At 41.1% G+C, this 12186-nt stretch overlaps 1 protein-coding gene across 1 annotated transcript; it reads left to right on the top strand.

Moving 5' to 3' along the window:
* Positions 1–5536: 5536 nt before the first annotated feature.
* LOC137352830 (probable G-protein coupled receptor 139) lies at positions 5537–10655 on the top strand. The gene is made up of 2 exons (XM_068018686.1): positions 5537–5606; positions 9748–10655. Exons 1-2 carry the CDS (start codon positions 5537–5539, stop codon positions 10653–10655), a joined length of 978 nt encoding a protein of 325 aa, XP_067874787.1.
* Positions 10656–12186: the final 1531 nt, after the last annotated feature.

Below are 12186 nucleotides of genomic sequence, written 5' to 3'. Positions count from 1 at the left end.
TTCTCTGCATTAAATTTCATCTGCCCATTTCATCAGCTGTGCCTTGTTGAAGTCTATCACTATCCTCGTCACAATTCACAATACTTTCGAGTTTTGTGTCGTCTGTAATTTTTGAAATTGAGGTTTTCACACTAAACTCTAGGTCATTATTAGAGGTCAAGAAGAGACGTGGACCTAATACTGATCACTGGGGAATTCCATTTTATGCCTTCCTCCAGTTCAAAAAACAACGTTCACCATTCCTCTCTGTTTCATGTCACTCATCACTGCATATCCATGCTGCCACTATCCTTTAATATTCCATGAGATTTAACTTTGCTGGCATTCCTCTTATGTGGCAAGTTAGAAAACGTTGTTGGAAGTCCATATACCCCAAATTGATCTTATTACCCTCCTAACCCCTCTCTGTTCCCTCGTCAAAATGTCTATCAAGTCAGTTAAACATCATTTTACAATAACAAATCCGGGCTGGCTGCTCTTAGTTAATCCAAATATGTGCAAGTGGCTGTTTAGTTGTAGTTTCTGGGCTTACCCTTCCACGCTTATTTGAACAATGACGTAACATTTTCAATTCCCCACTCCTCTGACAGCGTCCATTTATCCAAGGAGGATTGGAAGATTATGGCCAGTACCTCCACAGTTTCCACCCTTACTTCCCGACGTATCCTCGGATGCATCTCATCCAGCCTTGGTAACTTATCAACTTTAAGTACATTCGCCCTTTCCAGTACTTCCTTTTCATCAATTTTTAGCCAATACAATGTTTCAGATATTTTCTCCTTCACTATGAATTTGGAAGCATCTTCTCCTTGGTAAAGACAGATTCCATTTCGTACCTTAGCCATGCAACTTGCCTCCATGCACAAATACCCTTTTTGGTCCAGAATAAGCCCCATTCCTCCTTATAGCACTATTTTACTGATTTTATGCCAGTGGAATAAATTTGGATTTCTTTTATGTTAGGTCCCAGCCGTTTCTCATACATTCTCTTTGCATCTCTTTTTTGGTCATTTTGCTTCTGAAATTCCTGTATTCAGCCTGCTTCTCACTTTTTTATATAACTGGAATCTGCCATATGCACCTTTTCTGCTTCATGTTTCTCTCTCTCACTTTAATCATCCAGGAGCTCTGGCTTTGTTCGTCCTACCTTTCCACTTTGTGGTAAAATGCCTCAACTGTATCCGTACTATCTCCTCTTTAAAGGCAGCCCATTGGTCCATTACAACTTTCCTCGATAATCTTTGATTCCAATTTACCTGGGCCAGATAGGTTCTCACCCCATTGAAATTGTCACTCCTCCTTATTTTGTTTTTTTTTAAACTCTGGATTGCTCTCTGTCATTTTCCGTAGTTAAACCTAAACTGTATGATACTTCTTTCTCTCTCCAAAATGTTTCCGTACTGGCACTTGATCCACTTGAAGCATCTCATTCCCTCGAACCAGATCCAGCAGTGTAACATTCGTCGTTAGACTGGAAACATACTGATCGAGATAATTCTCCAGAACAAACTACAGAAATGTCTCACCCCGCCCCTTTGCCCTGTACACTTCTACTAGCTTACTTTATATGATGATAATAAAGTCCCCCATTATGATTACTCTATACATTTGGTACCTCTCTGTAATTTCCTTGCAAATTTGTTCCTGTATATATTTCGCACTAATTAGCGGAGTACAATGGAATGGTACTTCGATAGTCGCTGAGCCCTAACCAAATAGGTTCTGTCGTTCACCGCATAGGACATCCTCTCTCTTAAGCACGGCAATATTCTCTTTAATCATTACTGACAGCCCTCCTCTTTTCATTCCTTCCCAAGATGGACACATTCCCAGCCTCTGCTACGTTTGTGATGTCACCCTGTGTGCTTACACAGCAACGTATATTGAAGAAAGGGCCCAGTTCCCAACACAACCTGTGCACATTTTGTTAATCTCACACTGTGTGATAATGAGCCCCACGCAGAGAAGGAAGAGACGGGATTCCAAACGGAGCCTTTGCTGTTCGGTCAACGCACCTGAGGTGGTATTGAACCCCCATATCGACCTGGAAGTGCTGAATTAGCTGATCCCAGTGATAGTGGTACTGAGCATCACACAGTGTTTCCATTCATGCTTTGTGATGTTAGCTGTTCTCACTCTCTGTGCTACTGAGCCCCACAAGGATTAGAAAGGGCCTAGTCTCCTAGCCCGACCTGTGCTGCGTTAATTAATCGCACCCAGAATGTTGCTAAGCTCCACACACAGCAGGAATGCCCCAGGCTTCATTCGAGGGCTGTGCTGAATTTGGTACTAAGTCGCACACATTACGCAGAAAGGGACCAGGTGCGCTCCCCATTATTTGCTGAGTTAGCTGGACTGACGTACTTTGTTCCTGAGCCCCTCAGAAAGCAGAAAGAGAACAGGGTCCATCGCCTGCTTGCACTGTTAGATAATTTAATCCAGTTTGTTACTGAGCCAGTTTATGCTAAGGGAGCTGATTTCAGCTTGTGTGGAGTGGGCATCAGACAAAGGAGGAAGGAATCAAGTTCCATTCCTCTTATTCACTATGCTGTCTTGTCGTCTTGAGCCTCAACAGCCTAGACCTCATTCTAGGCCTTTTCTGCATTTGCCCCAGGGCTGCACACATTCCACAGAAATGCTCAAGTTTCCATTCCCGCCCTTTGATATTAGCTCCTCTCATCCAGACTAGTGCTGAGGCACATACAGTGTAGAAAGTGGCCAGGGGACACAAACGGCCTGTGATTAGGTACCTGATCTCAACCAGAGTGACACTGACGATCACACAAAGCTAGAATGTTCCTTACAGCCCATGTACATGCCAATCTGACTCATTGTGGTATTGAGGCACAGAGATCGCAGAGAGACCCCAGGCTTCTTGCCCAGCCTGTGCTGAGTGAATTGATCTCCTCCTGTATGTCTCTGCACTGCACACAGTGCAGAAAGAGCCATGACTCAATTCCCAGTGAATACTGAGTAAATTAAAATAACCCAGTATAGAACTGATCCCCATAAAGAGCAAAAAAAGGGTTTAGCTTTTATTGACATCTTGCATTTTTGCTGAGTTCACATTCTCTGATAACGAGCTCCAAACTCAACAGAAAGTGTCCAGCATCCATCCCCAGTCTGTGTCGAGTTATCTGATCTTACCCAGCATAGGAGGGAGCTCACCACAGAGCAGGACAGGGCCAGGTTCCTTCCGGCCTGTGCGGAGATTTCTAATCCAACCCAGTGTGGTACTGAACCACACACAGATTAGAAAGGGACCCGGTCTGTGCTGAGTTTGCTGTCTCAGCCAATGTGGTACGAAATCCAAGCAGAGCAGGAATGGCCCAGGGTCCACCCCAGCCTGTGTCGTTCGCTCATCATACCTGACATCTGATTGGTCCCCATTGGGCAAAATATTGTGTGCCACACAGAGTCGGGCCTGGATGCGAGGCTGGGAGCTAAATCCATCTGGTCGATGTCAGGGTGGCGGAGCAGCGCGATCCCGCCTGCAGGCAATCTTGCTGGAGGTGGGTGAGCAAAAGCAGTGACCCTGCAGTGGTGCTGTAATTGAGGTGTACAAAATTATTAGAGGCCCAGACAGAGTAAACAGGAAGGACCAGTTACCCCTCGTGAAGAGGTTAATTACCAGGGAGAACAGATTTAAAATGATTGATAGAAGGATTAGTGGGGACATGAGGGAAAATGTTTTTTTACCAGAGGGTGGTGAGTGGCTGGAATTCACTACCAGGGATGGTGATAGAGGCAGAGACACTCAATTCTTTTAAGAGGTACCTGAACATGCACCTGAAGTGTTACAACCTGCAAGTCTATGGGCCAGGTGCTGGAAGGTGAGATCAGATTGGGCAGCTAGATTTTTCGGCCAGCACGGACACGACGGGCTGAGTGACCTCCTTCTGGGCTGCAATATTTCTATAGTACTATCTCAAATAACAAGCAGTTATGCGGATAATTAGGAGGATTGGGAGCACTCTGCCTCGATCTTACCTGCAATAGAGAGGTCTCCCACTGAGCCTGGTAGCTCAGAGTAGGAGACAGGCCAACTGCAAGGTGGGAGGGTGTGCGCAGTGGATAGCTACAGGAGCCAGGGGCTCCATGCCACAATGACAAGCCCACGGGTAGGAACAGGTCCACCCACAGTCCAAACGAATTCACTGGAAGGGATTCCTCTCTGCTCTGAGAGGCCTACCCTCTGTGTGCAGAAATTAGCACTGACATCACCCTGTACCTCTAAGTTTATGTTGATGCCCCAATAATCTGGAATCACATGTTGGAGGAAATAGTTTTGAATATATACAGTATTAGCTCCTTGAATAATCTCAACTCCTTATGTGGATCACCTTTCAACCATCCACACTGAAAGGAATGAAAGCCTAATCGAATCAACGTGCTTTCTTTCTTTCTTGTTTTCTTTTTATGCTTTGACTGGTATTATTATGGTATGGCTGTGCTGTATCTCCTCCAAGACCATTATGTCCCTCCTGAGGTGTGGTGCCCAGTACTGAACGCAATATTCAAATGGCCTCTAACGATAGTTATCAACACTGTAATATAACAAAAATAATTTTGTATCCCAGCCGTGAGGAGATAGGAGAGTGAAAGGAAGTGGATGCATATTTCAGAAAGAAGAAAACAAAATGTTAGGAATATTTCAGTGTTATGAGAGTAAGACTTTCAGAGATCAATAGAGAAGTAATGGGTCAAATTGCTTCCTACAGTGCTGTAAAGGGACACAATTTTGAAATGAAGTTCTTTTTCAGTATGGTACTCGAAGCAGATGATGATTTTGTTTCACAGCTTTGGCTTCTCACTTAAAAAATATCTAGTTTAATAACCCATGTGCAGCTAAAATAGATTGCATTTTCCAAAATAAAGATTTCTCTGGATTTCTCCTGTTGTAATCTGTGTCCTTTTACTGATATTTACCAAGCGTAGTAAAGCATTTAGTCCAGGAATGGGCTGATTATGGAAGGTTATGCTTCTTAACTGTACCTTATTAACCGTACATATGGAAGAGCACAGGGTAAGCCACTGGCAATGCAATTGCAAAGCAATGTGCTGACATTCAGTACTTTCACCCATTGAACATAATAACACATAGACACGACCCAGTAGGGATCAATTGATGTTCATTTGGAAGCATTATGTAGGCCTATTCTCAATTTACCCTTATTGTGGACTGTTAAGCAATTTCATCAGCTGCGCTATTGCTCTGAGGAGAACTCAGGTAAATCAACACACTCCAGAGATCGAATCTGGGCTTGAGAGCTTTCTGAAATATTGTTTGCATCACATTTCAGTTGTATTTTCTAAAGCAATGGAACCAAAATAGTAATTGGTCCTTTGGGTGTTTCCCATAAAAACTGTGTAATAAGCTTTAACCATGTTCCATTACAAACATTAGAATAAACATTCACTGAGTTTGTTTGTGCAGATGCATGGAACTAATACCAGTCTCACTGGAGGGTTCCAAGTTCTATATATTGAGTCTGCTGCAAATCATGTGCTGAGCCGCAATCTCATCTGCAAGAAAATGCATGAGCCAGCAACTGGTCTAGTGTATGCAATTTACTATCCTGTTCTTGCTGCTGTTGGTATCCCAGGTAAGTCATAACCTTGCGAGCCATGGAAACCTATCTTAAGTTGTTTTAATACCTTGGTTGTGGACCAGCTGGATGAATGTTCCACATATTCTGAGGTAACCATCAAGGAGTAAGTTAGCCTCGGGTTATATCATATCTTCCACAGCAATGTGCTGGCATTCTGTCCCTTCCCCCATTGATCATAATGACAAATCAATACTACCCAGGACGGATCAATGGATATTTATTTGGAAGTATTACATAGGCTTATTTTCAAACTGTCCTTCTTGTGAACTGTCAAGCAATTTCATCAGCCGTGCTATCACTCTGTAGATAACTCATCTAAATCAACACCATGGTTATTTCATCGCCAGCACAGATGGAATTCGTCAAGCATTTTTTTCCAACTAACTTGTTATCCCGCATCCATGATGAAATGTTCATCAGATTATAAACTTGCGTTGATTGGTGCTGCATTTCGCTGGAAATTCTATTGGATGTGGATCGACATCCAAAGTCCAAATACAGCAATATTGAATGCTTGGAAGAAATTATTGTTTTCATTTATCTTCTCCTTCTCAGGATCCATCGGCAAAGTCAGCCTTTATATGTCCATCCTCTTCTTCATTTTCCACATGATAGGGAGGTTAACAGATTTTAAACAGACAGGTGATTTACATACGTCTTCACAGGAACATCCACTCACACGATTTTACACATAATGGAGGACATTGGCGGTGTTACTTCCTCCACCGGAATTCCACAGTCTGGTTGCATTACCGACATCACAATGTCTGAGATGAATGGACGGATAAGATGAGGAAGTATCCTAGTCTTCACTTTTTGTGCATCTCTGAATGAAAGAAGAAATTTTACTTTTGCACGAACACATCAATACAGCTCAGGAATATTTTGCTTACTTACAATACAACCTATATTGAGGACATGCTGCAAATGTAAGTTCTGTTCATCCATGGCAAAGGCAGCAGTGAAGTTTGGCGCATGTACAGTTCTAAAACTGATACATGGAATCCTCCATAAAATAATAATAGTTGTATTACGAGAATGAGCAATGTTGTGTCATTCGAATTTGATTATGCAACAGAGCATTGAAAAAAACTTTGTTGCTTTTATTGGTGCTTGCGTTTTTATCAAAAGATAAGGCAATGGTTAAATTTTAATAAATAGCTTGGTTTAGTAGCTTAATAGCTGGCTGGGTAGATTTAAGTAAGGTACCCAGTGAAATTCATTTGTAACATTAACATTTAAAGACATAATCCTTAGATTTTAAACCTGACAGATATTTTCAATCGTATTTTCAGAAAGTTCAAGTTCATGCAGGTAAAATGATTATTTCACTTACTAATGAAATGAACATTGCCTGAATGCAAAATATATACATTTGTAATTATTTTTATAAGGCAGTGATATTACAATTGAGCTGTAGCATGACAAAAGTTAAGTATGTTGTTTTTAAATTCCTTTGTCTGATATTGTAGAAATTAGTAAATGTTCTATAACATGTTTTTTCCACCGATATAGTGATCAAAGTAGTTTAAAATTAATACCAAACACAATAAACAATAGCAAGTTGCAATTATTAAAAAGGCATTAACTAGCAAAACACAATCACGCACTTCAATGTTATAGACAAATGTAGAAAACGAGGACAAGAAGGCGAAATTTGGTGAGGTAATAAAACACTTATTGAAAGACGTATCTTTCACGAACGGTCTGAAAGTTTCAGAGAGAGGTAGAGAGGTTTAGGTGGAGAGTTCCAGAGCCTAGCGCATAAATACGTGAACTGCACTGCTGTTAATGAGGGGCGATGGACAAAGGGTCCGAATTCGAAAAAACTTTTTTTCCTGACAGTAGTGTGGGTCTGGAGTAGATTGCTGAGTTAAAGAGGGGAAAAGCCATGGAGAGATCTAACCACAAAGATTATAATTCTAAATGAAGGTTGTGGACTGGGAGTTAACGTAGTTCAGTGAGGGTTCGATACAAATTAGGACATAGGAAGCAGTATTTTGAATGAGTGTGAGCTTATGGAATGTATAAAATGTGAGGTCAGCCAGGCTAGCATTGATATGGACCAGAGTGGAGTTAACAGAAGCATGATGGAGAATTTCAATGGCAAATGGATTCAGATGGGGCAGGGATAGGCAATATTATGGAATTGGGAGGTAATGGATCTTGGCAATATAAAAGTATATCATATGGAAAGCTCACCACATGGTCAAAGAGCCAACTGAGGTACAAAAAGTTTGGTTTAACCTGGGACAGTAGTCAGTGCGTGGGTCAAAATCTATATTGAGCAAGTGTTTTTGTGCTGGGCTGAATTCCATGGCTTCAATCTTCCAAACGTTGCTTCAGCACAAATTTGAACTCATTCAGGTCTGGATATCCAGCAAAATGTCTGACAATGCAGTCATCCAACATTACATGGCAATGACACATTTGATTGATTACTTACTGATAACTTACTAATTCTCCATAGAAGTCACAAGCACTTCTCTCCTGTGTTTGTTATGAATTTTCTATTTTTAAAGGAAGCTCTATCATTTAGATTGCCAGAGATTGCCACATTGTGATTTCACATCAGCTGCGATTCGTTACATACATTAATCTTCGTATTACTGCCACTGCTGCTCCCTGTTTTATAAGTTTGACAAACCAGTTTTCTTCTGGCTGCAAATCCGCAAGAGCTAGGTTTTACCATTTCAAGAACTCCCTCAAGTCTGCAGAGCAGTGTTGGTCAGTTAGCAGCTCGTTCCTCGGTCCAATGTTTTCTTTCCCTTATCTAATAGTTCAATAGGCTTCCTGAAGCAACAATTCGAACTCAATCGGTTTATTCATTTAGTCACACGACAGATCGCATGCTTTAGTAGGGCACCCAGGTGTCTCTTATTCATGACCTTTTCTGCTTTTATTGGGCAGTTCTGGTTTCCATGTTTATCATTTGTACTGTTAATCTGAAACACGCTTTCTACTGACTTGTATTTTGCATTTTACTCATTCTTTTAATATATTGTTTATGGTTCTTAATATTTTACATATGTGAACATTGATTATTCCAACTTAACTTATGGTATTCATTTTAGAATTCATTACTGGTTTTCAGTTTTGCTTTCAAACATAATTCTAGTCCTTTTGAAATGCTTTTCAGGGAATTTATGGTTAAACTGAATAAATGTTGGACCTGCTTTTTTTCCGTTCAAAAAGAGAGAACCATCAAGAGGACTGAGGAAGCTGGATTTACAACAGTGTTACTGCTTGACACATGGCTTGGCTTAGGCTTGGAGCAGGAACTCTGACAACAGGGCCAGGAAAGTGGCAGGCACTCCTTTAATTGGACAAGTCCTGTATTAAGACAGAGATCACAGGAAGGACATAAAAACTCACAAAATTGCTTGTTGTGAATCAGCATGTGTGCGTTTTTACCTTCTGGAAGGAGATCAAGTTCAGTCTAAAGAAAAAAATCAAGACAGAAGAGAAGACCACAACCCAGCTCGCTTCCCAGAAACTGCTTAAAGGACTCTAAGAAGTCCATTATGTCGATTCGTCTTGTTTCCTGCATCTGAAGAAAGGCGACAAAAAGTAATTCTCAACGTTGCCTGAAAGAGTTGTTCGGGAAGATTTTAGTGACCAGTCTCGTGTGCTTGGAGGTTGAACTGTGTGCCAGCGTGTCTCATCTGCCAGCTTGTTCAGGGGTGGGCAAACGATCTGCCCAAGTGTGTGTTTTTGTTTAGCAACAGAGCTCTGATCTAAAAATTCCTTTTTACGTGTGTGTGTGTGTGTGTGTGTGCATGTGCACACGTGAAGGGACTAAGGTAAAAATTTGGGTACGGTAGAGAGGAGACTTCTGAAAATTTAATGATAGATTTTAAAAATTTGATCTGTGTGATATTGTTTTAACTTAATGCCAGTTAGGACTTGATTTTATAATAAACTGTTAATGCTGTTGTTCATTACAGAAACCTGATTAGTGTGTTCTATTCTTGGAAAAATAGCATATCTGATTGACTGTTTCAGTAAGTTGGAACATTTAAAGTAAATACGTTGTGACCTTTGGAGAAGTGGGCCTACATTTACAGTGCACTCCTTCCACCTCTGTTACAACAGAATTCATGTTTAATCTTTTGTACTCTGCCCTTCTCTACAGTTAATCCTGTGGCAATTCTGATCCTGGTCCGGGGAAAGTGTGGTCTCTCCAAATGCATCACCTACTACCTGGTGGCCATGGCAGCGGCGGATCTAATGGTTGTTATCACTGCCGTTATACTCAATCAGATCATTGACATTTACTTTCCCGGAAATTATCTGTTGCTTACTCCAGTATGTCGGATAAAAACTGTCCTCGTTCGTGCAACCAGAGACATGTCTGTCTGGTTAACCGTCTCATTCACCTTTGACCGCTTTATCGCTATTTGTTGCCAAAAGCTGAAAACAAAATATTGCACCAAGGAAACGGCAGCTGCAATAATAGGCATGGTGCTCACCCTGAGCTGTTTAACAAACATCCCCTGGTACTTCATACTTGAACCTCTGTACATAAATTATGAATTACCCTGGTATTGCCGGATCAGGTCAATCTTTCACACCTCACCGCTGTGGCAGGCATTTTCTTATTTCAGCTCCATAGCGACACCTTTTCTGCCATTTTTCATTATTTTGCTTCTCAATGCTCTGACGGTAAGATATATATTAGTGGCTAGCAGAGCCCGCAGGGCACTGAGAGGCAACACCAGCTATGCAAATAATCTTGATCCTGAGATGCAGAACAGGAAGAAATCCATCATTTTACTCTTCAGTATATCCGCCAATTTTATACTGTTGTGGCTGACGTTCACAGTCCATTACATGTATTATCGGATTACCAAAACTTTCTCCTACACAGGCTATGATGACCCAGTTTATATCTTTCAAGAGACCGGATATATGCTTCTACTTCTGAGCTGTTGCACGAACACATTTATTTATGCAGTGACCCAGGCTAAATTCAGAGAAGAGTTCAAGAATATGGTGACATATCCAGTGAATCTGATTCGCTCAGCACTTTTGTTTCGATAATTAGAGCAACTATAGTCTTGCAAGTATTAGAAATCAATTTTGAACTTAAGCACAGAAGAAAACTAAGCAGAAGTAAGCCATGTGAACAATTGATCATGCTCCACCATTCAGTAAGATCATGTTGCATCTTTTATCACAGCTCCGCTTACATTCATGATCACAATATTCCTTGATTCTGTTAGGGCCCCAAAATACATCAATCTCAGTCTTGAATATATTCAACGGCTGAGCTTCCACAGCCCTCTGAGGAGAGAACTCCTAAGATTCACAATCCTCTGACTGGAGAACAATCTCTCATTTTGTCAGTCCCAAATGGCAAACCAGCTATCCTGAGATTGTGACCCCATTTCCAGACACAGCAGCCAGGGGATACAGCTTTTCAGCATCTACGCTGTCAAATCCCCTCAGAAGTGTATATGTTTCAAAGCGATCACCTCTCATGCTTCGAAAGCCCAGTGAAAATGAACATTTTCCACTCAGTACCTCATCTTTGCACAGCTCTCTCATTCCAGGAAGCAATCTAGTGAACCTCTATTCCGCGATAGCTAAGACAAGTTCCTTCTTATGAACAGAGACCAACGCTGCAAAAGGTACTCCAGATATGATCTCATCAAAGCCATGCATAATTACACCATGAATTGCTAACTTTTTATACTACAAACACATTACAATAAAGTTCAACAAACATTCACGTTCCTAATTGTTTACTATAACTGCATGTTTTTCCCTCCCCCCTGGGATTTGTATATAAGAATACTGAATACCAAGGTTCATGAATTTTTAGATTTAAATAATGTTCTGCGTTTTAATTCTTCCAATAAAAGTGGATATCTTTATATTTCCTGACATTATACTGCATTTTCCACCTTCTTGTCCACTCACCTAACCTGACCATATCCATTTGCAGCCTCTTTGCGTCCTTCTCAGAGCTTACTTTCCCACAAGTTTTGTTTCATCAGAATAGCAGATAAATTACACGCTGCCCACTCATCTCTGTCATTGCTATAGATTGAAAACAATTGAGGACCAAGCACTGATCTTTGCAGTCACAACCTGCTTACCTAGAATTACATTTTATTCCAACTCTACATTTTCTGGCTGTTAACTAATCCTCAGGCTGTGGTAATATATTACCCCCATTGCCATGACGCTATGATATTGTAGCATTCTCTTGTGTGGTATTTTGTTGAATGCCTTTTGAAAATCCAAATAGATTACATTCATCGGTAGTCTCCTGTCTATCCTGCTGGCACCATCCTCCAAAAGCTTCAATAACTACGTCAAACACAATGTGATTTTATATTATGATTTTCTAAGTAAGCTGTCACATGAACCCAGTGATAGATTACATTTTTTGCCCACCAGTGATCTAAGGCTAACAATAGTTACGTGTGTTCTTTCTCACGTTTTTATTAACTGGTCGGGTTCCATTGTCTGTAAGCTATAAAGGATTCCCTTTTCACGAACTTAACCTGTCTGCAACTTTCACCATACCATCCTCATCCAAGGCCTCTGCTCCATCTTCCAGCAG

The sequence above is a fragment of the Heterodontus francisci genome, chromosome 39, assembly GCF_036365525.1.
Source record: "Heterodontus francisci isolate sHetFra1 chromosome 39, sHetFra1.hap1, whole genome shotgun sequence".
NCBI classification, from domain to species: domain Eukaryota; kingdom Metazoa; phylum Chordata; class Chondrichthyes; order Heterodontiformes; family Heterodontidae; genus Heterodontus; species Heterodontus francisci.
The sequence above is the reverse complement of the archived record's forward strand: the minus strand, read 5'-3'. Positions and strand labels throughout refer to the sequence as shown.

What these genes read in the sequence shown, in the direction of transcription:
- LOC137352830 (XM_068018686.1), top strand. Translation starts at nt 5,537, where the DNA reads ATGCATGAGCCAGCAACTGGTCTAGTGTATGCAATTTACTATCCTGTT. An exon ending in TGCTGCTGTTGGTATCCCAG is followed by an intron (nt 5,607 to 9,747) that starts GTAAGTCATAAC and finishes CCTTCTCTACAG; the next exon opens with TTAATCCTGTGGCAATTCTG.